The sequence below is a fragment of the Equus asinus genome, chromosome 10 (genome assembly GCF_041296235.1).
Source record: "Equus asinus isolate D_3611 breed Donkey chromosome 10, EquAss-T2T_v2, whole genome shotgun sequence".
In the NCBI taxonomy this organism is placed as follows: domain Eukaryota; kingdom Metazoa; phylum Chordata; class Mammalia; order Perissodactyla; family Equidae; genus Equus; species Equus asinus.
The window spans coordinates 34926482-34953883 of NC_091799.1; the positions used below are offsets into that span (position 1 = coordinate 34926482).

At 39.5% G+C, this 27402-nt stretch overlaps 1 protein-coding gene across 5 annotated transcripts in view; it reads left to right on the top strand.

The window, feature by feature from the left end:
- TMEM245 (transmembrane protein 245) overlaps positions 1–27402 on the top strand; it is a 91580-nt gene that overhangs the window by 41120 nt on the left and 23058 nt on the right. For all 5 annotated transcript variants that reach the window (XR_011506296.1, XR_011506297.1, XM_070519071.1 and 2 more), the window contains 6 exons: positions 1814–1896; positions 7404–7494; positions 14315–14413; positions 16644–16775; positions 20536–20658; positions 20787–20932. Coding sequence is in view for 3 of the 5 variants with exons in the window: in XM_070519071.1 (XP_070375172.1) it covers positions 1814–1896; positions 7404–7494; positions 14315–14413; positions 16644–16775; positions 20536–20658; positions 20787–20932 (674 nt within the window). In the remaining 2 variants the exon portion in view is untranslated. The remainder of the gene's footprint in view (positions 1–1813; positions 1897–7403; positions 7495–14314; positions 14414–16643; positions 16776–20535; positions 20659–20786; positions 20933–27402) is intronic.

A 27402-nucleotide genomic window follows, 5' to 3' on the forward strand; every position in this document is an offset into this window, starting at 1 on the left:
GGACTTTGAGGGTGTTAGGTTAAACAAAATAAACCAGACAGAGAAAGACAAACACCATGTGATTTCACTCACGTGTGGAAGATAAATACATGGACAAAGAGAACAGATTAGTAGTTACCAGGGGGACGTGGGTGGGGGGATGGGCAAAGAGGTAAAGGTGCACATATATATATGGTGACTGACAAATAACAATGTATAACTGAAATTTCACAGTGTTATAAATGACTGTGATCTCAATTAAAAAAAAGTTTTCTGCAACTGAAATTTCAAAATGAAAATGGTTTTTTTTGGTCAGAAAGATTGGCCCTGAGCTAACATCTGTTGCCAGTCTTCCTCTTTTTGCTTGAGAAAGATTGTTACTGAGCTGACATCTGTGCCGATCTCCCTCTGTTTTCTATATGGGATGCCACCACAGCATGGCTTGATGAGTGGTATACAGGTCTGCATCCAGGATCTGAAACCGTGAACCCTGGGCCACTGAAGTGGAGCGTGCAAACTTAACCACTATTCCACCAGGCCAGCCCAAAAAGATTTTTAAAAGGGTTTATACTTAAAAAATTGCTTAACATAAAAGGCAATAAAAGAGGAACTATAGAGATGAGACAGATAGAAAGCAAATAGCAAAAAGGCAGACTTGAATTCAGTCATGTCAGTGCTTATATTAAATGGAAGGCAATTAGACAATGAAAAAGCAGAGATTTCCAGACTGGATATAAAGAAGCAAGTTCCATGGTATCTATAAGAGATTCACTTGAAATTCAAAGACATAAAAAGATTGATGGTAAAAGGATGGAAAAAGATAAACCATGCAAACTGTACACAAGAGAGATGTAGAGTGAGTATGTTAATGTGAGGCAACGTAGTTATAACAAGAAATACTACTAGAGACAAATAAGGACTTTTTTTCGTAATGATAAAAGTTTATACTGCAGTAAGGTATAACTATTATAAATGTGTATGTTCTAACAATAGAGCTCTAAAATATATGAAGCAAAATATTCAGAATTAAAAGGAGAAATAGACAAATCAATGATTATAGTTAGGAAGTCAGTAATACTCCTCTTGCAATAATTGAGAGAATAGGTAGATAGAAAATTAGTGAAGATATAAAAGCCTTGAAAACGAGTCAGTTTGGCCTGACTGACAACAGCAGAATCTTGCTCTTTTCAAGTAAATGTGGAATACTCACCAAGATAAACCATATGCTCAATATGTTTAATAAATTTGAACATAGTAAAATTGTATAGAGCATGTTTCCTGACATTGGCTTGTTACTTTTTTATCTCCCTCATTTTGTTGGTTATTGGGCAAGGTAAATTCTAAGCAGTTTCAGTTGGCTTTTTTTACTCAGAAACCTTACTCAGTTGCTTATTTGCTTGTATGTCTTACATTGCCTAATAATTCTATAAGCTCATGTAGTGTTGTTGTTGCTTACATATGTATATACATACACAAGATATGTATACATATACTATATAGTATATATACACGCACACACTTTTATATGTGAACTAAATATATATGTGTTGTGTGTATATGTATTTGTATGTATCTAGTTACATATATTTTTCCTTAAGTAAGTTGTTGAGCTTCTTGAAGCCAGGTACCTATTATGTACGTTTTATTTCCCATTATGTGTGTCATAGAATATTATCTATAGCAGCTGTTCAGTGCAAGTTTTTAAATTAATTGCAACTAAGATGTGAAATTATTTGACTCTAACAGCATTATTTCAGTGATAGTCTAGAAAAATAAATGTTAAATTGGATTTTTTTTAATTGAGATTTTTTTTCTTTCCTTATCTGTAATACAGGTGCATCAAGAGAGTGTACACATGATTGAAGTCACAAGCAATTTGATTAATGAGACTCTAGCAAATCACCCTGAGTGGGCAAAGTAAGAATACTATTTTGATAAAAACAGAGATAAATGACCTAGGTTCAGTATCCGTTTGCATGAAGTGGTCTTCATTGATGCAGCTACCTTGGAGGAGGAAAGATAGGGTTTGCCAAAGCTTTGATGAATGTTGTTGTTTTTGCATAAGAATTGCATGTAATGTGGGAGGCGGGGGAGTGCTTAAGAGTTGGGGAGCAATCTGTGGTAAATGATACCTTGTATTTGAATTGAGATTTGCAGTTTACAACATGTGTATAACGTACAAAGCACTTTCACCTGCAGTGTGACCTGTCTTCCTCACAGTGACTGTGTGTGGTAGGGTGAAGAAATTATCCCTGTTTCACAGCTGAGGAAACAGCATCAAAGGTTGAGGAACTTGAAATCGTAATCCCCCAGGGGCAGAGTCAGCATTCACGCCCAGTGTTTCTGATCAAGTAAAGGGAACTTGCCAGCATGCCATGTTGTTCCTCAAGTTTCTGTATAATTCTTGACGTATTCCCATGTTGTATCATTTTGGAGTCAGGGTTGGCAAAATGGCCCAGGACCAAATGTAGCCACCTGTTTTTTAAATACAGTTTTATTGGAACACATTCACCCCCATTCATTTACATATTGTTTATAGCTGTTTTGGGGTTGCAAGGGCAGACAGAATTGAGTAGTTGTGACACAGATTATATGACCCCAAAAGCCTAAAATATTTACTCTCTGGCCCTTTACAGAAAAAATTTGCTGATCTCTGTCTTAGAAGATCTCTTTGTGTACTTGTTTAATTTGGCTTCCGTGAGAAGCGTTTTCTGTCCCTGTGGGGAATGTTCGCAGAGCTACGCTGTTCACCTGATTGAGCTTGAGGACAAATTACATAGCTTCCATTTTTTTACTAATGCAAAGGTAGTCAGTAATTTATGTTAGGAAATACTCTGCCAGTTTTAGGATTGAAAATTGAGATTTAACTTAGTTTTCTCCTTTGACTCAACTTTACTTCATTATATAAAAGCTAGTTAGGACGTTTCTTTACTTGAACTTGGTTTAGAATCATATTTGAATATTTTTAAAGGGATTTCTTTCAAAATATTTTTCTGCCCACTTATCTCCTTTAACCAGAGCATACTCAAAGTGCTTGTCCTCATTATTTCTTGGTAGTTACAAATTGTGATATATCCATACAATGGAATAATACTTAGCATTAAATAAAAGTGATCTATCAGTACTGGCAGCCACATGAATGAATCTCACAATAATTATGCTGAGTGAAAGAAGACAGGCAAAAAAGAGTCCATGGGATATGATTCCATTTATGTAAAGTTCTAGAAAATGAAAACTGATCTATAGTGACAGAAAGATCAGCGGTTGTGTGTGGCTAGGGGTGAGCTCCAGCGGAGAGCACAAAGGAGCACAAGGAAACTTGAGAGTAATAAATATGTTCATTATCTTGACTAAGGATATAAGAACAGAAGGGGCATAAACAGATTTTATTCTAGAGCAGTCTTTCCCTCTGCACTGAGGAGAAAAGGTGGAAGGGGTACAAGAGTTGAGCCTTTTGACTAGTTAAAGGCCAGAATAAACCAGGTGAGAGGTGATGAAGCCCTGCATTGTGGACACTTGTAGTGGGGGTGAACAGGACGGGCCCATTGGTAAGATCTTAGTGGGGTTAGTTGGTGGTTAATTGGATATAGGCTGAAGAAATCTAGCATGACGCATGTTCCAGCTTTGGAAGTTAGTGGAATAATGGTGGATTTACCTATATAGGGAAGAGAGGAGCAGATTTGGAGGGAAAAAATAGTTGATTTACTTTTTTACCTGTTGAGTTTGAAGTGTCTGTGGTAAATCTAAGCAGAAATCCAGTATGTCATTGGCTATGTTGGTGTGCAGTTCAGGAGAGGGATCTAGAGTGAAGTTAAAAATGGCAGCCTTAATGTCTGAAGACCTCCTTTTCTTTCACGATCATGCTTTAGTGAAATGAGTCCGGAGCCCTTGTGTACTGGTTTTCAGTTGTGGTAGCACTATCTCTGCTAGCGTATTAAAGGCACACACAGTATGAGTAGCCCCAGATCAGGGTAGTTGTAGAAAGGTGGGGGTCTTTCTTTTGTTTTGAATTTTTAAATAATTATAGACTTACAAGGAGTTGCAGAGAAGTGTACAGAGAAACCCCATGGGCTCTTCACTGCACTTCCTCCAATATCGTCATCTTGCGTAACTGTAGTACAGTAACAAAACCAGGAAATTGACATCGGTTCAATACACAGACCTTCAGATTTCACTAGTTCTACCTGCAGTCGTGTGTGTGTATGTGTGTGTTCTCTGCAGTTTTATCATATGTGTGGCTTCCTGTGAGCTCTCAACACCGTCAAGGTTCAGAAGTCTTCCATCACCACAAGACTCCTCAGGCCACCTCTTTACAGCCACACCTACCCTCTACCTCCTCCTTCAGCTTATCCCTAACCCTTCCTTACCAATAATCTGTTCTCCATATCTATGATGGTGTTTCAATAAAGATAGATAAATTGAATCAGAGAGTATGCAGCCTTATGAGATTGGCTTTTTTCACTTCGCGTAAGTCCCTTGAAGTCCATCGAAGATGTGGTATTTATCAATGGTTTGTTCCTTTTTATTGCTGAGTCTTAAATTCCATGTAGGAAGGTTTTCAAAAGCTGTTTAGACTTTGGTGATTCATGGAAGGTCTGATTCTTTTGCAGCAGATTAGTGAGGGTGGCCATGAATTAATAGTAATGGTTTCTTGCAAATCTCAGTACTCAGTGGATTCCCGTCATGAAGATGGCGGTTGACCTAGTGGGAAATTCACGTAGATGCTCCTGGTGGAGGGGATACAGTTAAGAATTGATCAGGTGTGCTTTCTTCCATCGTGGTGCACGTTTTATATCCCCTGTGTAGATACCTTGACTTCCCATGGATGTGCTTCATGGGCTGTTGGATGAATTAGAAAGACTTAAGGTACAATCATCCTAGCAGAGCTTCAAAGAAGATGAAGTTGAAGCACACCTTAATTCTTGTCTTGAACAATTCTAATAGTCTAGAACCTATTTTCTACTTCCTACTGAGTAGTCTCAAGCCTGTTGATTCTCAGGGCCTTCGTTAGGAGATGGCATTGAGATGGTACTGAACGTGCCCTGCCCTTACTTGGAGGAACCCAGGAAGCTAAGCTAAGTTGTTGTCACTGTGGCTTGTTTTCTTGTTAGGTCGTACCGTGATAGAGATTAACGTTTTCTCAGGAGGCTGAGCGTGGGCCAGTCCAAACTGCAGGAACTTAGTTTCTCCTGGGGGATCCCTCTTGACTGAGAGTAGGGAAGCTAGTGATTGGCTGAGGTAGTGAATATCCTAAGGAAGGAGCTCAGTTAGAGGCGTTGGTTGGTATTAAGATGAAGGCACATCCCAGTTCATCCCAGCCAAGGTTGCTCAGGTGTTTCTGGCCCCGTGTCTCATCGTGAGGAGGTCTGGGCTGAGCCAGGGCCTTTGACTTGGCCTCACGACAGCTCCTCTTATCTAGTGCTGTTAGGACACCTGCATGAGTACGTTGGTGGAGCATTTTCACTGCAGCCAGCAAGACTTCTTGTCAGGCCTGATAGACATTTGTTAGTCATTCAGGATCTATTCAGGTTCTTCTGCGAATCCTCACACTTTTGAATAATGCTACAGGATAGAATTTTCCCCGTAAAAGTGCAGTACCATATAATTGAAAATATCCAGGAGTCCCTTCAAACCACTGATAAATCTATAGATACTGGAGTAATTTAAAAGCTGCTTAATTAATTTCTCCCAAATCACATCTCTATTTAGAGATCCAAATTTCCTGTTCATATCCTTATACTGTAAGATTATTACATTTATAAGCATCTCTAAAATTTTGTTTTACTTGCTGAGAAGAATCTGAACTGGCTGAGAATTTTCAAAAAGCTTCACAAACGTTTTAAGTATGTTTGGAGTGTAGCATGAGCTGGTTAATATTAAAGATTCAAACTGTTACTGATTTGACATTCCACTTTTTAATTTGTCCACGATGTCTTTTTTTCTGGTTAAAGACCATGACTTTCCTAGGCATCATTACTTCCATGACTATCAGTGGCAGTTGGCTTTCTCTGTAGGATCATTTTACACACACACACACACACACACACACACACACACACACACACGCAAGTTATCACTTCTGATTTACTGTATAAATTACTACAAGTACGTAAAGCTGCTGTGAGTCAAGGAGGTTGCACACTGGGCCTGACTCCCTATCTGATTCTCTACCATGTGCCAGCTGTGTAGCATGTTATATTTGGGCCCCAGGAAAGTAATTGGTTACTGCTTGCCATGGCCTTTTGACATCACTCATGAATAGTTAAAATCAGGACTGTTAAATTTGTGAATGTCAACATCTCTAATATACAGCATTGTCAGGAGCAGTTAAGAGAACATATGGGGGCTGGCCTTGTGGCCGAGTGGTTAAGTTCACGTGCTGCACTTTGGCGGCCCAGGACTTTGCCAGTTCAGATCCTGGGCGCGGACATGGCACCACTCATCAGACCATGCTGAGGTGGCGTCCCACATAGCACAATCAGAGGCACTCACAACTAGAATATACAACTCTGTACTGGGGGGCTTTGGGGAGAAGAAGAAGAGAAAAAAAAGATTGGTAACACATGTTAGCTCAGGTGCCAATCTTAAAAAAAAAGAATATATGAAAATATTTTCTCCTTTGGAGAACACCGGGCATATGTAATATATTATTGATTAAGGCAAACGGCTGCTTAGTTAACAGGAAAATGGGGAGGCTGCCTCTCTCTACACCAGGAGTAGAGCCTGTAGACTGCAATTCCTCATACAGCTGAACTCTGCTCAGGAGTCCCTCACATCTTAAAGAAAAAGGTCTTCAATAGATAAAAAACTGAAAATAGTGATTCACCCTCTTAATTTTCTTGTTTTCTTCCTCAGTTCACTTCCTTAGATCAGTGGTCCTCAAATGTTAGTGTGCATCAGAAGCTCCTGCAGGGCTTGTTAAGGTGCAGGTTGCTGGGCCCTAGCCCCACAGTTTCTTTTTCGGGAGGTCTGGGGTTAGGCCCAAGAATTGGCATTTCCAACAGGTTTCCAGGCCATTCTGGTGCTGCTGGTCCGTGGACCACACTTTGAGAACCACCATTTGGAATCCCTGATGCTGACTATCCCAGTGTCTCAGAGCCACGTCTGCTGGTGCTGAATGAGGCATATGACCCAGGACATGTATGGGCAGAGAAACCAGGTGGAGAAGAATGAAAGGGAGCTTGTGGGAAAAGTGGGTTTAAAAGATAAGGAAAGCTTGAAGAGAAATTCTGGATGTGAGAATTAGGCTACTTAGGCCTGGAAGTCCAGGAGTCCTGCAAGTAATTCATTTGTATCTGTGTTGATGACTGATCAACTGTTTATCAGTTACTGATTGCTTAATACATTGAGTTCAAAGAGTTATTGGTGCAGTACACTAAAAGTGTTCTAGTTTTTTCACTTTTTTCTTTCTTTATTTAAATTAGTTGGCTTCCTGAGGCTCAGGTAGTCCAAAGAGCCCTTAATTCTGCGGCTAACAACGTGTATCAGTATGGACGAGAATGGATAACCCACAAGGTAAGGAAGAGCCTCTCTTTCTGGCTTGCTCTTTGCAAGGTCTTCCTTGGAAGTGATTTCTTGCTTTGATAAAGTATAAGTAGAGATTCTGTTCAGAACAATTTCCGTATCTGAAATAGGCTTATGTCTACAAGTCAACAAGCAACACAGTGAAATTAAACCTTCTGGATGATCATACTGAATAGTGCTGGTAGCCTGAACAATCTGAGAGGCTGGCCCTTTGCTTCTTGTTCAGGATGGATCTGATTCATTATTTGTGCATTAGGACAGAGTGATCCAAAGCTTGGGTGGTCAAATTCGGCTTTGAAGAAGAAAGTATTAGCACATAGAAAATTTTATTACCTGCTGGTAACTGTGCTTGGCCGTTTCCAACAGGTTTCATTTAATCTTTCCAAGAAACCTGCAGTCTTCTGAAGTATTTTGCCCACTTTACAGATGAGGAAACAGACTCAGTAAGGCTCAGTAAATGCCGAGTGGTCATGTAGTCAGTTGCAGAGCTTGGTTTCCCATGGAAGACTAATGCCACATCCCTTGCTTGCTCTTCTGTGGTGTGCGAGAAGGGCGTGCCCGGAACTGGGGGGAGTGCTTCACTGTGGCAGGTGAGATAAAGCTTGAAGGAATGATAGGTCTTAGATGACTAAAGAGAAGGAAGAGAAGGATATTTATGTGAGCCAAGATGTATAAACAGGAGTGTGCTTGAGATTAGCTTGACTAAAGCTTTGTGAAGGGGAAATGAAAGAGAAAAGACAGTTGTCTCAGTTAAGGATCAGACTCCATGATTTGAGTTTGGGCTATCTTTTCCCCCTACTATTGCCTATGAGAATGAAGCTAATTTGAAGTTGTAGTATATTGAAGTCATTAGGATCATCTAGGGAATGACAGAATTTGTTGGAGTGAGATGTGTGCCCAGAAAAGTATTAGTTTGTGATTCTGTGTTCAAAATTCAAAACAAAGTCTCAACAAAAAAAAGGTATCTTGGAAATTATAATGCACAAATGTGTGTAGTAATCTATTAACCTAAGGATGGAATTGTGGTCAAGTTAAAAGTTAAGAGAAAGATGTGGGGCTGGCCCGGTGGTGTAGTGGTTAAGTTTGTGCTCTCTGCTTAGGTGGCCTAGGGTTAGCCAGTTGATCCTGGGCACGGACCTAGCACTGCTCATCAAGCCATGCTGAGGCGGCATCCCACATAAGAAGAACTAGAAGGACATACACCTGGGATATACAACTATTTACTGGGGCTTTGAAGAGGGGGAAAAACAAAGGAAAATTGACAGTAGGTGTTAGCTCAGTGCCAATCTTCCTCACCAAAAAAGGCATACCTTTAAAAAAAAAAAAGAGAAAGACATGTTATTGATTTTCTTGGGTCTATACCAGATAACCTAATCAACTGTCACATGGAAGTGTAGAAAATATTTATTGAAAAAGTGGAAGATAAGTATATGGATATAGATCTTGGAATTATCACAGAAGGAAGATTCAGCCATTGCAGAAGACTTTTAGCCTTCTAGATATATGTTGGCTGACTTATTCTGCTGAAAACGTAGTGTTCAGTTTGTTTTTTCTATTTGGGATAAATAGATTTTTATTCTAGAATTCTTACCTATTTGGGAAAAGTGTAAAAAAAGGAATTTGGGTGTGGAAATGTGCCTTAGATTTTAAAGAAGTGAGTTTCAAATTACTTAAGAGAAAAAATAGGTTTGAAACCTTTTGCTCAAGATTCTAAAAGGGAAGACAACTGAAGAGAGATGGTCATTGCTAACAAAGTTGTAAAATATATGTAATCATGACTTAGAAGACATGGGGATAATATCTAAAAGCAACCGTTGAAGGTCCATCAACTGATGCATGGATAAATACAATGGAATATATCCATATAATGGAGTATTATTTGGCCATAGAAAGGAATGAAGTACTGATATGTTCTACAACATGGATGGACCTCGAAAACATTATGCTTAGTAAAAGCAGCAGTCATAAAAGACCACGTAAGTATGATCAATTTATATGAATGTCCGGAAGAGAGATATCTATAGACTGTCAAGTAGTGGTTTCCAGGGGTACAGGGGATTGGAGAGAAATGGGGGAGTGATTGCTAATGAGTGTGGGTTTCCTTTTGGGGTAATGAAAATGTTCCAAAATTGATTGTGGCAGTGGTTGCATAGTTCTGAATATACCAAATAACTATTGATTCTACATTTAAATGAGTAAGTTGGAAGGTGTGTGAATTATATCTCAATAAAGTTATTAAAAAAAGAAAAAGGAGCCGTTATAATGGCAGAGGTAGCTTTCTAATAAGCTCAGATCTTATCCAAATAAGAATCATGTCAGGATTGGGTCCTAAGAGCTAAAGTCCAGAAGGGGCCAAGGCTAGGAAAAAATGTCATGCTCAGAAAACGAAAAGAATTTTTTAGGGTGTGTTTAGAAATGAACAGAGAAGGTTCCTGTCTGTCTGCCCCCCATCCGACTTTGTCAGCCTTCTCTCCTATGTCCTCTAGGCCTTGTTTGAATTCTACTCAGACCTCCCAGTTTGCTGTTTTCTCAGTATCCAATTTACTTTTTTCCTTCGACATCCTTGCTTGAGCTATTCCTTCTGCTTGATACGCTCTTTTTAAAACTAGTACCTGGAGATGCTGCCCTAAGACAGCAAGAGAATAAGTACTGAATGCGTTTCCTCTGTCGCTTCTCCTGTGCCTAGAATGAAGAAAGTGACAGCCAGTCTACAAAATGGCAGGCACTGTTCTAAGTGCTGGGGAAAAACAGTAAACCAGGAGTTACCACTGTTCTGGAGCTTTCTAGAGCTTACGCTCTGGTGAGAGGAAACAACCACGTAAACAAATAATTTCAGATCTAAAAGTGCTATGACCAGAGTTAACAGGGTAATGTGGTAGAGGGTGTCTCAGGGTGATGCTTTTGCTGAGATGGCCAGAGAATGTCTCTGAGAAGGTGATGTTTACTCTATGACTTGAATGATGAAAAGGAGGCAATTTCTGAAGGTCTGGGAAAAGAATATTTCAGGCTGAGGGCATAGACAATTCAAAGGCTCTGAGATGGGCACAGTCTTGGCTGATGGAAAGAAAGAAGGCCAAGATGGCTGGAATAGGGAATGTGGTGATGAGACAAGCCATAGATCATAACAAGACGTTGGGATTTTGTTTTCGTTACAAAGGTAAGCATTATATGGATTTAAAACAGAAAGAGATATCTGACTTAGGATATTGAAAGCTCATTTTGGCTGCTTTATGGAGAAGCGGGCAAGAATGGAGCAGGCCTAGAGACCACTTAAAAGATTATTATTCCAGTAGTCTAAGTGAGATGTTGATGGTTTAGACTAGGATTGTAGAAGTGGAAATTGAGGGAAATGGTCATATTTGAGCTATATTTTTGAGGTTGTTCTGACAGGAATTACTCATAGATTGGACATGGAGTGAAAGGGAAGGATGTTTTTGGTTCGTCTAGCTAGGAGGATAGCTGTGCCGCTTACTGAGATGGAAAGACTTGGAGGTGGTAGTGGGGTGTAGGTGTTACGGATAGATGAGTAATTCTGTCTGGGGCATATTATGTTTAAGATATCTATTTGATATCTAAGTAGAGATACGAAAAAAGGCTATTGGACATTCATAGCGGGAGCTCAGGGGAGAGACCTGGGCTATAGATGGAGGTTTGAGTATCATCATATAGTACCCACAGGATTGGATGAGATGTTATTTTGCTCGTTGAGTGTTAATTTGCTAGGGCTGCCGTAACAAAGTACCACAGACCAAGTGGCTTAAACAACAGAAATTAATTTTCTTACGATTCTAGAGGCTAGAAGTCCAAGATCAAGATGTCAGCAGGAATGGTTTCTTCTGGGGCCTCTCTCCTTGGCTTGGTCCTCCCTCTGTGTATGGCTGTGTCCTCATCTCTTTTTATAAGAACACTAGTCGTTGGATTAGGGCCTACCCTAATGACCTCATTTTACCTTATTTACCTCTTTAAAGATCCTATCTCCAATACAGTCACATGCTGAGGTACTGGGGGTTAGGACTTCAACATACGAATATTGCGGGGGCGGGGGGGGACACAGTTGAGTCCATAATATGGCCTAAGGAGAGAGTGTAGCTAGAAGAGGATCAAAGATAGACCCGTGGAGCACTGAAGCTTTTGAAGGTCAGCAAAGTCAGCCAGCAGAGAAGACTGAGGAGGAGTAGCCTGTGAGGTAGGAGGAAAACCAAACTTTGTCAGAGGCCTAGAGAAAAAAAAGTTTCAAGAAAGACATCATCCGCTATGGCAGACACTGCCAAGATTTCAAGCAAGGTGAGAAGAGAGAATTACCCGCTGACTTAGCATCTCCACTTTATAGATGAGGTTATTTGCCTTAAGTGATAGAGCTTTCAAATGGCATTTTGACTGCTCTTAATGCTTTATTGCCTTTCATATACAAAGAGCATCTTATATACCACCAACGGTATGTGTGTTTTAGTGATGATTCTTATAGCAGCGATATGTCCCTAAGACTCCGTGGTCTCTGGCCCACTCTTCCTTGTGACTTGCAATATGTATGTAATGTCACAGGACAGTATTCCGGGTGTGTAGTGTTCTGCTTTGGTTGATAGCACCATGAGTTTGAGAAGAGTGTTTTATAGCGTGCTGTACAATTATGTTGACCTCCCCTTTATTTTAATAGTTGTGATATTTTAGTTCTTCTCTGTTGTTCTGGGAGTGAGACTGCTAAGGAAGATGCCAATTTGAAGTAGTGCTTTATAGCAATAAAGGCCACTCCGCGGCCAACCTGGACCGGGTGCTGTCAGTAACCATTTTAGGCCTCTTCTGGTTAAAGGGAGATCTCAGAAGCTGATAGAGTGACAGAAAGAATTGGTAATGGGAAGTCCTGGAGTATCTGACTGTTATAATATATAAAAGACAAATTTAAAGTAACTGGAGGAAAGTAGACTAGAGGTAATTATGATTTTTAATTACTTTGGGTAATTTGCACTGTTAGGTGTTCTTTGTTCGTGGGTTATATACGCTGTAGTTGAAAGAATATTTGAGAACTTTTAATCCTGACTCTGCCACTTAGCTGCATGACCTTGGGCCTGTCATACATCCTTTCTAAATCTGTTTTCTCAAGAGAGCAAAGGTGATAACAAAACCTTTTCTGTCTAACTCTTAGAGTTGTAAAGATCACATAATGTAGGTGAAAGCCAATTGTAAATTGTGTAATGTTATGCAAAGATAAGTGGCCTTTACTCTATTCACTGGTTTATATTTGGTTTATGAATAAATCAAGTAAATGTAAAGGAAGACATTGGGCAGATGTATTTATATTAAACATGTCTACAAACTGGTTCAGGTATCTTTAAGGCCAGCATCAAGTGGGCAAAAGGTATGAATAAGGCCATACAAGAGGAAATACACATTGGAAACTAGCATGAAAAATGGTCACTCTCGTCACTAAAGAAGAAAAGTTTAAATAATTCTTTACCATTTCACACTTATTAAATTATGTAAAATTTATCAGTTAGTCCTTAAGTTTTTGGGAAAATTGGTTCATTCATGCAATGTTGGAAAGTATTAGTTGGTACAGTTCTTAGAGAAGACAGTTTGGCAGTGCATAGCAAGATCCATTAAAATGCTCATTTCCTTTGATTCCTATACATTTATCTTACTATTAGTAATAAGAAAAAAATTGTGTATTAGGGTATTCATTGCAGGGTTACTTGTGACAATAAAAATTGGGAATCATCTCTATATCCTATGATTGGGTAATGGTTAAATAATAATATTGAAACTTAATGAACTAATATAGAACCATTAAAAATAAAGATGAGGGGGCCGGCCCGGTGGTACAGTGGTTAAGTGCGTGCATTCCGCTTCGAGGGTCCAGGGTTTGCCGGTTCGGATCCCAGGTGCGGACATGGCACCACTTGGCAAGCCATGCTGTGGCAGGCGTCCCACATACAAAGTAGAGGAAGATGAGCACGGATGTTAGCTCAGGGCCAGTCTTCCTCAGCAAAAAGAGGAAGATTGGCAGCAGATGTTAGCTCAGGGCTAATCTTCCTTTTCCTCAAAAAACAAAAAATAAAGATGAAGGTTAAAGGTGAAATGCTTATGATGCAAAAGAAAATACAAAATTCTAAATTATATCTAGCCATAGGCAGAAAGTTGCAGAGGAACTGGAAAAATGGAAACAGTTGTGTTAAGGAAGTGGGACTACGAATCAGTGTTTGTCTGATGTAATATTACCATCTGGTTTTAATAATAAATAAAATATGGGATAGGATGTTATAATGAATAGCTTTCTTCTGACTTATCTTGTCTCAGTGCACTTGATTTCCACGAGCCCTGAAGCCAGACTTGATCAGCCATAACTCAGACCTGACATCTCTTAGCAAACAAAGGGAATACTGTGTGTGTGGCTAAGTTTCTAAAATTTTTCTTAAAGTTCTGTGGTAATTCTTATCATAGTGATAAATGTAACGTGAGACTTCTGTATAATAGACGGGCACTTGGGCCACATGCAACAGGTTTTTCTCTGGGCAGATGAGCTTAGAGAAGTCAGTAATCAAGGCTCCATTTATACCAGTCCCTTATAACCTAAAGTGACTCTCTTAGAGAATCAAGAATAGAGGAGAGAAAAAACGCAAAAAGCTAAGAAAGGCAAGGAAATTTACTGGGAATATTGAGGAGTAGAGTTTAAGAAAACATATGTGGGCAGAGGCAATTAAATGGTCTGGAACGTTTTAGTTTGGTTTGGAACAAATGTAAAGACCCAGCTTGTATTAATTTTACTGGATTGTTGCCTGAAAAATATTAAAACAGATTATATCTGTATTTCTTCCAGCTTCATAAAATTCTGGGAGATAAGGTGAACAATACTGCTGTAATTGAAAAGCAAGTACTGGAACTTTGGGACAGACTGTATCATTCTTGGTTTGTAAAGGTAAGTTATTTTATGAAAGGATTATAATGAAGTTGTAATAAAAGGATTATAATAAAAGGATTTTAGTAAAATTGTAAACTGATGAAGTCCTTTTATTTTACAGACTCATTGACTAGATAGGATTGTATTAACACTGGGATTTCATTTATTGAAAATTTTAAGCTGCAAGGTCTTAAACCGCAGGTCACTAAAAGTCAGCTTGAGTTGATGGTTCATCTCCATGGTAGAACCCGCTCCTCCCTCTGGTGTATCCGTATTCCATCCTCTGTTCATCATTGTCATCAGCAGCATCGCACCCTCTAGACTAGCTCTGTGCAGTAGAAATGTAATGCAAGCCACATATGTAATGCTAATTTATCTAGCGGCCACATTAAAAAAAACTCAGGGGCCGGCCTGGTGGCACAGGGGTTAAGTTTGCATGTTCTGCTTCTCGGCGGCCCGGAATTTGCTGGTTTGGATCCCGGGTGTGGACATGGCACCGCTTGGCAAAAGCCATGCTGTGGTAGGCGTCCCACATATAAAGCAGAGGAGGATGGGCATGGATGTTAGCTCAGGGCCAGTCTTCCTCAGCAAAAAGAGGAGGATTGGCAGTAGTTAGCTCAGGGCTAATCTTCCTCAAAAAAATAAATAAAATAAAAAGTCAGGTGAAATTAATTTTAATACTATATTTTAATTAACCCAATATATTATTATTTCAATATGTGATCAATGGAAAAATTTTAATGAGATATTTTACATCCTCTTTTTTTTTTTTAAGTAAGTCTTGGAAATCTGGTGTGTATTTTACACTAACAGAACATTTCAGTTTTTGGACTAGCCACATTTCAAGTGCTCAGTAGCCATACATGGCTAGAGGCTACTGTTTTGGACAATACAGCTCTAGACGTTTTCTCTTTGAGAAAGTGAAAATAGAGCCAAAAGTTTAGAGATCTTTATTTTAAGTCAACCTGGTATACTACGTGGGCCGATGTACTCTTACTTCAGAATTTGTGATGGAAAATAATAGCATTTTTCACTAAATGTAGAAATGCGGTTTTGAAAGCAGCTGGTTGTGCCGGGCCATGCTGTACACTGGGCTGGCAGGGCCCATGGGCCATGAGGAGCTGTGCTGTGGAGGATGCCTGTCTCGTGGGGAAGGAGGAGAGTGGGGCAGAGTTGATGACGATTTTTCCCGGGGTTGATCCACGGAGAGGAGGAGCATATCTAAATCTAACTTGGGGTGGAGGGGAGGAGGGCGCCATTTTAAATTCGGATTTGCTGCCTAGTGACCTGTTTGGGGTTTTGTACTCTTGTCCTGTGAGGAATTGAGGGAACAGTGTTGGTTTTTATGGGTTTCAGAGACTAGGAGTTAAAATTAATTGGGGAATCTCTAGGTAGGTAATCTACTGAAGAGTCGGACAGTTGGAAAAGTTCTCTCTATTCCTTCTGCTAACTCTTGGGGCTTCTGCTTACAAACGAACAGCTTTTGCTATCCCTCATCCCCTTTGAGCTTCATTTTATGGTCCAGGGAGGTCAGTGTTTTAAAAGCATCGGTTTGTAAGGGTAAGTAAATTGCTTTCTTCAGCTCTTTCACTGGGACCTAATGTCCATCGTGTAATAAAGATTGACATCACTGTTCTCTTAGCAAAAGTTGGAGAATGGGACACATGCAGAATGTTAAGAGCCTACCTCTGTTTCTGAATTTTAACCTCCCCACTGTGTTTATTCACGTCTCTTTCAAGTTTAACTATTCCTGCTTTCTCGCCAGGGTAGTTCTCTTCCAGATGGGCAAGTTAGATTCCCCCCTATTCTTGTTTGTTTTTCATATTCTTGTCTCCCCCTTGCTCTCTTTCTCTTGTATGGAAGATTAATAAAGGCGATGAGGAAAGGAGGAAGAAGCAAAAGTGGGAGACCGAGAAAAAGGTAGAGGGGCTACACAGGAGGAGAAAAACAGCTGCAAGTCAGTGCTGTGTTGGTGCACAGCTGAGTATATTGAGGAATAAAGTGTGTGCACAAATGTACTTAGGAGGGAAACACTTGAGCTAATCTGAGACACAGTAGCTAGAATGTAAACAGAAACATTATATTTCAGCTGTTTAGGTGGAGTTCTTAGTTTCTTAAATAATGCAGTTTTTCACCTTTGAGTAACTACTAAAGCGTTCAAGTGGACCTAAAACAAAATAGGCTATTTACACGTTTTAATCTGTAGATTAAGATGGAGATTTCATGTCTGAACTGTTTTATGCCGTAGAACGTAACGCATTCTGGAAGGCACAAAGGACACAAGATGCATATAAATCGTCAGAACAGCTGGCTCGGAGACATTCTGGACTGGCAGGATATCGCCTCCTTTGTTCATGAGAACATCGAGACATTTCTTTCGGTGAGAAATGTTATTTATATTTGAATTGGACTTAGGAAAAAACACAAACTAATTCCCAGTTTTCTTTACACGCTTAGAGGCCTTGAGTTTTTAATGCCATGACATTTACAGTTTTGAGGATTCTAAGTGCGCTAGAAAGATGTCCAAAAGCCATAGGCCCCAGGTGTAGCTTACCTGATGCCCTCTCTGTGGTTGAAGAGTAACCGAGAGATGCTGAGTCAGGAAGCATGTGTGCGGTGCTAGTGCGCTCAGATTCCGAGACAGGCGCCCTCGTTCCCTTAGGCTGACTAGACTGTCTCCAGCTGGACCACTGGAGAGGGTTAAAGCTGCCTTTCTAGTGGGCGACGCCCTTTGGCAGATGGAAATATGGTTTCAGTTACATCAGAGAGACTGGACGTTTAAAGGCTTAGCTTGTTATTGTCCCACCTACTCTCCCCCCATGCACCATCCACCTCTGCCTTGTTTTCCAAAAGATCCAAGGCAGCAAGGAACAGTTGGCAGTGTTGCTAAGTTTTAATGACTGCTCTTCATTCCATAGCGTGCTTGGTGAGGTGTCTCAGCCTGTGACTCATCAGGTTAACTGAAGTTGAAGTTCGCAATGCTAGTTTTTTTTAAATTTAATTTTATCAAACTAATAGATGGCCATAGTTGATAAGTCAAAAATGCTTTGAGATTTTTAATAAAAAAAATAGTAGTGTCCTACTCTGTGCTTCCTCACTTCCGTCTCATTCTCTAGAACCAGTTGTCAATTCTTTTAGCTTTCTCTGGGTATCTATCTCTAAATTTCTAAAATAATGTTTTTGCTGCTCTTTCTTCATTTTGCAATTTTAGATATTATCTTTTGGCTTCCTAATATGGAAGATGAAGATAAAGATGTGACTTTTTTACAAGTCCCTCAGTGCTTTCTTATACTTCCCTTGGGGTTTTTTTTTCAGCTCCTTTTGTTCCTACCCCAATCCCTGCACTCACATGTTCTCTTCCTCCCGTGCACCGAATATAGCTATAACAGTTTGAAATTAAGTTTAGAAATTCATGTCCTTCGGTTCTAAGAATTTTTAATAATCCCTTCCATCTGTTTTCTCTAGTCCAGTGGCTCGCAAACATTTTGGTCTGAGGACTCCAAAGAGCTTTAGCTTACATGGATTCTGTTGATGTTTATTGTATTAACAGTTAAAATTGAGAACTTTTAAAATATTTCTCAGTTCACTAAAAAGTAACGTTGCATGTTAACATAAAGAACACGCTTTTTGTTTTCCAAAACAAAAAATATGCGTGTAGGGTTGTTCCCTTGCAGTGTTACTTGTGACATTAAAAATTGGGAACCATCTCTATATCCTATGATTGGGTAATGATTAAATACTAATATCAAAACTCAATGAACTAATGTGGGTCCTTAAAAATAAAGATGAAGGTTAGTGATGAAAGATAAAGATGAAATGCTTATGATGCAAAAGAAAACATAGAATTCTAATTATATCTGTAAATAAGCAGAAAGTTGCAGAAAAAAAGGAAAAATGGAGACAGTTGTGTTAAGGGTGGGACTGCAAATCAGTGTTTGTCTGATTTTCCAAAACAAAAAATGATTTAGTGAGAAGAGTGGCTTTCTTTTATATTTTTGCAGATCTGTTTAATGCCTGGATTCTCATATCTACTTCTGCATTCAGTTTATTGGAATACTTTAGGTGAAGTGTATGAGGAGAATTCAGCCTCACACAGATATATAGTTGGAAAAGAGGGGAGTCTTTTAATAACGTTTTCAGATAATTGTGGTGGTGTTTCTTTGATACTACACCAAAACTCAACAAATGGATTTCTTAAAGGTTTGTTGCAGTGTGGAATTTGAAACCATGTCAGTGAACTTTTTGTGCTCTTATGTTAAAGTCCGTTGCTGTGTTTTGGCTAGGAATGGATCTTTTACCTGTACATGGTTTTGTAATATGCACTGGTCATTTGGAATATTGGTTCACTGATTTCTGTACATTATCTAAATATTGACACATTTTATACAGTATAAAAGGTCACATTGTTTAATATCACTGCTGATCTCATCAGACAAAAATTTTAAGCTGTCAAGGTCAACCCTTGATTGAACTTTTTATTTCTGCCATCAAACTTGTAATACCCAACAGCTCTTTTGTATATTCTGAACCTTCCTGCCTAATCCCCGTGACTACACGGAAAGGTTACTTGATGTTTTTGGCAACTACCAGTCTACAATTAATATATGCAGTTAATTTCTTAAGAATTAGCATGGACTATTTCCTATCAGCATGACCCAGAAACTATTTAAAAATTTTTTTGGATGAAAAATTCCAAAATGAATGAAGCCTCTAAAAGAATGCTTGTCAAAATCACAAGTAAGGGCATTGTTGGTTTGTTTCTCGGAATCAGTGGCATTATTCATTCATTCTTTATCCCACAAGGTCAAACAGTCAATCGTGCATATTTTTGTAGGCATAGTGAAGCGTTTTCAAGATTTTATGTAAGGAGTTATTATTGTAAATGAAACCAGCCTGCCAGAGTTCTCTTATGAAGAGCGAGCTGAGGTTTGCAAGAAATGCCGAGGACAACAAAATATGCCTTGATAAAGGGTACATTTGAGATAGGAAAGGAATGGATGGGCTTTTTACTGAACAGATGGTATAACTTGACCATATGACAAAAAACAGAACTTCTGTTTTGGAAAGGGCACCAAAATAAAATCAGATGTTAGGAGTTCTGGTTCCAGCTCTCTTTCCACTTATTAGTTCCATGCCTTTGGTCAAGTCTTTAAAAATCTCTGAGCTTCTTTTTGTATATATGTAACATAAAGATGGTATCCTCTGCATTGCTTGCCTCACAGCATTGCCGTGAGGTTGGTGGGAGCATTTTGAAAACTGTAACGGAAGGTGTTTTTCTGATCATTTTGCTTCCATGTTTTTCATTAGGAGGAAGGATAATTCTCTTAGGAAGAATAGAGCAGACATTATTATGAGGGAATTTAAGTTCACGAAGAGATAAAACATGTAGGAAATAAAAACATGTAGGTGTGCTATAGATATTGTACATCTTCTTTTAGTAATGTTTAACATATGTTAATAACCATTTTAATTCTGGTTCTAGTGGATAACCACTTGTAGGTGATGGATCGAATGAACTCAGTAGGTCTTGATGTAAGGGTCATGTCCTTCTGAGGAAAGATTTTCAGCTGCAGCGCTCTGCTCTCGACCCTGTCTGTTCAGTTCTTTTATTATGATTTTATTGAAGTCATTGAAGTGATGCTTTTGTGTTTGTAGATGAATCTGAGTTAGAGGTGGCAAGGAGGGAGGCAAGACACATGCTGGAATTTCATGGCCTGTGCTTGTGATCCTACAGGCTACCTAGAACCATAGGTTGCATTATGGCATGTTCTTCTGTAGGTATTTTTTCTATGATGCCATTTTTAGATAGTTGTAATCATGCTATCTATAAAATTTTTGTATCCTGATTTTTAAACTTACCGTTATATGGTAAAATATTTTTCTATGTTATAACAGATGTTTTTAATGGCTGCCTGATATTGTTTGGAGTAGATTCACCATAATTTACTTAACCATTTTCCTTACTAATCAACATTCAGATGTTTTCAGATGATTTTCTTTTTTCATTTAAAATAATAATACTCAGTTCTTATCTTTTCAGTTTCTGGTACTAAAACACATTATTATTATTATTAAAAGCATATATTAGACACTTCTTTCCTGAGGATGAGTTCTGATATTGAGCTTTCCCTCCTGGTCAGATCTTAGAGTCTCTGTGGATTGTTATGAGCCGGAATGTCAGCCTGCTTTTCACTACTGTCACTACGCTCCTGACCATCCTCTTCTACAGCGGGACTGCCCTTCTCAATTTTGTGCTGTCTCTGGTATGTACCCAAGATAAGTACACATCACATTTCTTTCCGCAGTAAAGCGTATTCTTGGTTCCATTTGTGTTTCCTTCCTGTCGTTTCCAAATGTGATTTTTTAGGAGATACTGTCCTTTGTTTTGCAGATAATTTTCCTGACCACACTATTTTATCTGTTAAGTTCCAGTGATGAGTACTACAAGCCAGTGAAGTGGGTGATAAGCCTGACACCACTGTCTCAGCCAGGTCCTTCTTCTAATATTATTGGCCAGTCTGTGGAAGAAGCTATCAGGTAGGGATAAGATGTATGTTATCCTTATTTCCTTCAGAAAGTGCTTTCCATGAGAAGCCCATTTTCTGTCCTGAGCCTTCTTAGTAACAATCAGTGCTAAACTAATGATGGACAATGGTATTTAAAAAAATTTATGTCTTTTTGAGAGGATAATATGAGCAGTGCAAATGATGGCAAGAAAAAACTTCAGCAGTTTCAATATCCTACCTTTCAAGCCTGTGATTTACAAAGACTTAATGGTCTCTCCCCATCAGCCTTCTATCCGCAGGCTCTTTCTCTAGCTCCTAATCATTGCTTGGGAGACACCCTCTTGCACCACATGCCTCACCTTCTCTCAGAACCCTCCTTCTGTGCTCAGGAGTTCTGGCTTGGCTCTGGGAGGAGAGTAGATGGCCTTCCTATTTCTTCCTTTCTTTCTGCATCTGAGCTGTGCCCTTGGCAGGGAGTGGTTTAGATACTGGAAAGGCAAAGTCTTTGGTCATCTCCAGGTCATAGGCTCTATGTGCATCACAGGTTCTGTTCAGAAACTTCCATGATGTCATCTGCGGTCTGTGTATTGCAGGCTGGGTTTCTGAATGAGGTGATTCTTCAACTTTTATTCTCCATACACTCTTTCCAAGTCAGTGGCTCCTGCCCCCTTTTCTTTTTCCTCTTAGCATTTCGGGTAGGGAGAGGCCATTTGCAGCCCAGGCCTGTCTCAGCTCCTTCCCCAACCCTTTTCCCTTATTGCTGTTAACTCGTTAATAAGCCTCTACTACATTTTTACTTGTTATGGATAGCTACTCAAATTGAATCCTCATGTTATCCATTAGAGCTCCTTTTTCTAAGAAGTTGTTAGCCAGGCAGTCTTAAGCTTGTCTTGAATAATGAATCTTTGGCTTACATTTTTGTTTTTACATATTTTGTAAAAATACCATTGCTTGGAACTAGTCTTCTGCAGAAATCTTGATTTGACCTGATAATCTTGTCTGACTGAGCTTGGCTTATTTTTTCACTGTATTCATGTCACAGCTGAAGATACTTCTTTGATCTTTGAAAAACCTTCCGTTACATTCAAATAGGATGAATGCTCCTAAAATATACTCTTTCTGAAAACTTGGGTAGGTTTTCTCCCCTTTTCCTACTAGCAAGGCCTGAGTAAAGACTTGATCGATTTTTTTCCTTCCTTGATTAGACATCAAGTGGGATAAGAAAAAAAAATCCGTTATACCCTGTAGTGCCCTCGGGTATCCACATGGGTCCATCCATGTAAAGATTGCAAGTTTGGGAGTCTATTATCTAATGTAACAGCTCTTAGGGTGAAGCTGTCTTCAGGAGGAACTTACTAAGCCGCCTAAGCCTATGTAACTGTTGGTTATCACCTTTATTGAGTCAACAAAATGATGGGAATTCCAGCAATAGATTAACTTTTTCTCTCTTTTTTTTTGAGAAAGATTAGCCCTGGGCTAACATCTGCCACCAATCCTCCTCTTCTTGGTGAGGAAGACTGGCCCTGAGCTAACATCTGTGCCCATCTTCCTCTACTTTATATGTGGCACGCCTGCCACAGCATGGCTTGATAAGCAGTGCCTAGGTCGATGCCTGGGATCCGAACCGTGAACCCCAGGCTGCTGAAGTGGAGTACATGAACTTAACTGCCGCACCACTGGGCCAGTGCCTAACTTTTTCTAAGTGACATCTATCTGACTCAAAAAAGTTTATGCAAATGCTCTACCAAAAAGGAAAAATCACCTTCAACCTTCTCAATAGGATAAAGCTATTGAATCAACCATGCCAAAGGCTGGCAAAATCCTCCTGTCAGTGTGACTTAAGCTAAGCTTTACAGAAAAATATCTACCTCGTCCATGAAGAACTTCAAGAAAGATGATACTCCATTTTCCTAAAGTAACCTTAATTAGCACTGACTCTTATTCTCACAAAAGCTTTTCTATCTTCAAATCACAGTTCTTGAATTTTCTCTGTTTCTGCTTTCTTAGATCATTCTCCAGATGTCTGTCATTGAGTCACTTTTTTTTTTTTTTTTTTTTTTTAAAGATTTTTTTTATTTTTTTCCTTTTTCTCCCCAAAGCCCCCGGTACATAGTTGTATATTCTTCGTTGTGGGTCCTTCTAGTTGTGGCATGTGGGACGCTGCCTCAGCGTGGTTTGATGAGCAGTGCCATGTCCGCGCCCAGGATTCGAACCAACGAAACACTGGGCCGCCTGCAGCAGAGCGCGCGAACTTAACCACTCGGCCACGGGGCCAGCCCCTTGAGTCACTTTTTTTCATGGTGTATATGGTATGAAATCAAATTGTCCCCCCTCCCTTTTTTTTTTTTTTTTTTTTGATGAGGAAGATTGGCCCTGAGCTAACATCTGTTGCCAATCTTCCTCTTTTCGCTTGAGGAAGATTGTCACTGAGCTAACATCTGTGCCAATCCTCCTCTATTTTCTATTTGTATGTGGGACACTGCCACAGCATGGCTTGATGAGCAGTGTGTGGGTCCATGCCGGGGATCTGAACCTGTGAACCTTGGGCTACTGAAGCAGAGTGTGCAAACTTAACCACTACGCCACCAGGCCAGCCCCACCAAATTATCCTTTGTTTTAAACTTAATTCTCTAATGTCATGATTGCTCGAAGTTGGTAAGCAGAGCTGTGATTTGCACCTTGGCCCAGTGCTTGAAAGCACGCGTGCTTCTGATACATCACGATGCCTTCTTCCAGGAGGAGCTGGCTGGGGAGAAGCTCATGAGTTACATTTGTGGTACTGTTAAGACCGTTCAGATGGGTACATGAGTCTGGTGGCTAAAAATTCAGTTCTTTGGCTCAGGAGGGAATATGAGATTAGAAAGAGTGTGGTCATCTACAGAGATATGAGGAAATATCTGTCTTTTTACAAATTAGATTTGTCTTATCTTCTTCAGATTGCGCACACTAATTATGCATTACAATAGTACCCCATGTCTTGGTTGCAAAGTATACTGGAACAAAAGCCATTCACTTTATCATCTTATTTTTAATACAGAAAAAATTTTAACAACCTTCAGTACCATAACTGTAGTCCTAATGGTTCTCAAACTGATCGATTTTTCTGAGTTGGAAAAATATGATACAGACTAGAGAACTTGTTATATAGCCTGCGCTGTTCTTCTAACCACAGCTACATCAAGTCAGATAAATTAAAGATTGTAATTCAAGGTGATTTTTAGCAGTCTAAGTGCTTTTGGTCTATTTCTTTACTCAGTTAAATTCAGGACTTCAATCAAAATGTACAGGTTTTCCATAGATGCCTCTAAGGAACCTTCTCATATATATGAGAGCAGTGAGTTCTAGTTCTAAGAGCTCTTGTCGGATCTTTCATTCTGAAGGATTGTGTTCAAGATGAAATGTTTCTTCATGGAGAAAGATTTTAAGAGGAAAAATATTATACACTTGATTATGAAAATGTTATAATGTCCTGAGGGTGCAGTTTAGTCTGCAAATCAGTGATACAGACTTTATAAGCATCAGTTATTAGTCACCTTCAGTGTTGCGGTTAAGTGGAAATCATTAAACTCATTTTATATGACCCATCAATAAGTTAAAAGTGGTATTGAAATTGGGAGTTAACTGCATGCCCAGACAGTGAAAATGTCTTTGTTCTTTAAGCTTGGCCTTTTGAAATATGTGGTTACTTTATAGTCACTGTCTCATTGAATTTTTGAACCTTAATTATTATTCTCAATCCTGAGTAAGTATTCTTCTAAATTGAATACATTTGTGATGGAGTTGTCATTTCGTGAACTTTTGAGAGAGTGGCATGCATCCTTTATCCCCAGACCATTTTCCCCCCAGAGCATGTTGCGTCCTGAATGTTTGCATCGCACCCTTCCTTCCTGATGCTCCCTTCTGCTTGCTCTGGTGGAGATATTGCACATTACTAAGTTGCACGTTGTCACGGCCTCAGTGCAATTTAGTGTGTGTGATATTTTCACATGAGTGCATGCACACGGGTATGGCTCTTGCTTGTGGGATTACAGCTTTTCAGTGCTGGCGGGTGGGAGTCCTACTAATGAATTAGGTGGGGAAATGTATGTACTGCGAGATTTTCATTTGGAAAGTGAACATGCTTCCCACCTTTACCCTCCAGTTTTGGAGAATTAAAAGTATTTGCGTTAAAAAAAATCAGCGTCGATCATTTGGTAAATCAGTATTTCCATTTTTGACTTTTAGCAAATTAAATATTCCTTGGAAAGAATTTCTCATGGATTTAAGATTATACTTTATAACCGTATTTGTTTAAATTAAAATGATAAGGAAGAGTTTAAAGCTGTTGGAAAATATATTTTCACTTATTTGAAGAGATATCTCACCTAACACTGGAATAGAGAGGCAAAATGTCTTTTTTGTAATTGTGAAAATTAAATTAGCTAGAGTTCTTAAGTAATAATTGTCAGTAAATACAATGCCTTTTTAACTACTTGATTAAAGATCAGTCTAATAAACCTAAACCTCTATTTCTTTAAGTTTCCAAGAAAAATGACCAGAAAAAACTTTGTCTTGTATTTAGTTTCTCATTGTGTTGCTTTAAAAATTGCTGAATTCACTTTAATAGGCTTATAATAGTAGTGTTGAGATACACGTTTGCTATTTGCCTATATAAGTGAGACAACCCCTTGTTAACTTTTTAGTTGGCGTTAGAGTAATCTTCATAATAACCCTATGAGGTGAATCCTATTATCTCTATTTTACAATCAAGGAAAGTGAGGCTCAGAGAAGTTTTACGGTTTTTCAAGATCGTGCCACTAATAAGTGACAGAACTGGAATTCCAAAGCAGTTGGCGACAGAGCCAGGACTATTTCAGGTCTTAGGACTGTCATTTCCCTGTTCTTTCTACTGAATCCATGTCCTTTTGTTTCTCCTCCTTAACATTTCTCATTTTCCGCGTTCTTTTTTCGTTATCTTCCTCCCCGCCACTCTGTTAGTTCCTTCTGTTGTTCTCTCTCTTATTAGTCTTCTAACTACTGGGCCCTTGGCCTCCAGTCTCATCCCTTCTCTCAGTCCGTCCTCCACCCTAACATTTGCTGTCAAGCACCGAGTTACATGCTTTGCGTATGTTATTTTACTGATTCCCTGTTAGGTCCCCTTGTTCATCCAGAAAAAGAGACCTTTGGTCAGAAATCAACTAAATTTATTAAACTGGGAGTGTAGCTCAGTTAAGAGGAAAAAAAATCCCTCAGAATGAGGGCCTGAGTTTTTCCAGGTAAAAAGACAAGAACAGCCCTCTCGAAACTGTAGGATCTGTGTACTCGATCACTCTGGTGTACTACCTCCCAATCCAGGCACCCAGCTCACTGAAGGCCGAGACACTGGGTGTCAGAACGGGATACGGCAGTTCCATATCTAGTTGTACCAACAAGGCGTGGACGCTCACACTGTGAGCACCATTCCTGGCTTGTCTGGTCTCTTGTTGCTCTTCCGTTTCTCTGCCCCTGTCCCCTGCCCCCATGTTCTATTTCTGTTTTCCAGAACACTTTACTCTAATAGGATGACTAGGATCCCAGTTTGTCTCAAGATGGGTATACTGAGCCCCTATCCCCTTTTGGAAGTGGTCAGCTAGGATAGCCATTTTATCAAATCAGGGCCCTGGCCAGGACCAGACTCACGCTGTAATGCAGCTGCCCGGACTTCTGTTGGGTGGTCTCTTGGCTTTGAGGACCATTAAGTACCTGGTTGACCTGAGTGAGAATATCTTAGTAATGTATAATAGAAATCTGGATACCAAAAACGAATATTCACCCAATGTCTTGGCTTTTGGTGACTGGGTGTCTAGATTGGGAGTTAGGACACAGAATGATCTAGTACCTAGATCCAATAATTTCCAGAAGGGTTTTTTCTTGCCTTTTAACTGTGACTACCTCAGGCCTGCCCTGCTGTCATTTTGAGTTTTTTTCTTATTTCTTTTCTTTTTTAAAAAACCATACTAGACTTCCAGTTTAACAGATTTACCTGATTTCTGACCAGGAGTCTCTTTTCTGCGTGGATGAGGGGACCCAACAGGGAATCCATGACATAAGCAGATGCAAGGCATATAACACAGTGCTTGGCACATAGTGGGTTATATTATTTTTCCTATTTCCTGTAATAGTTTCCTATTGCTGCTGTAACAAATTACCATACACTTAGAGGCTTAAACAAGACAGATTTTTTGTTTTACGGTTCTGGAGGTCAGAAGTCCTGAAATCAAGGTATCAGCAGGGCTGCATTTTCTTGATGGCTATAATAGGGGTACATCTGTTTTCTTGCCTTCTCTAGCTTCTAGAGGCTGCCTGCATTCCTTGGCTTGTGGCCCTTTTCTCTCCACGGCCAGCAGCATAGCATCTTCACTTCTCTTTCTCTCTGACCTCTGCTTCTGTCCTCATGTCTCCTCCCCTGTCTCTGACTCTCCTACCTCCTTTTTATAAAAATTTTTTTATTCAGATAAAATTCACATACATAAATGCACCATT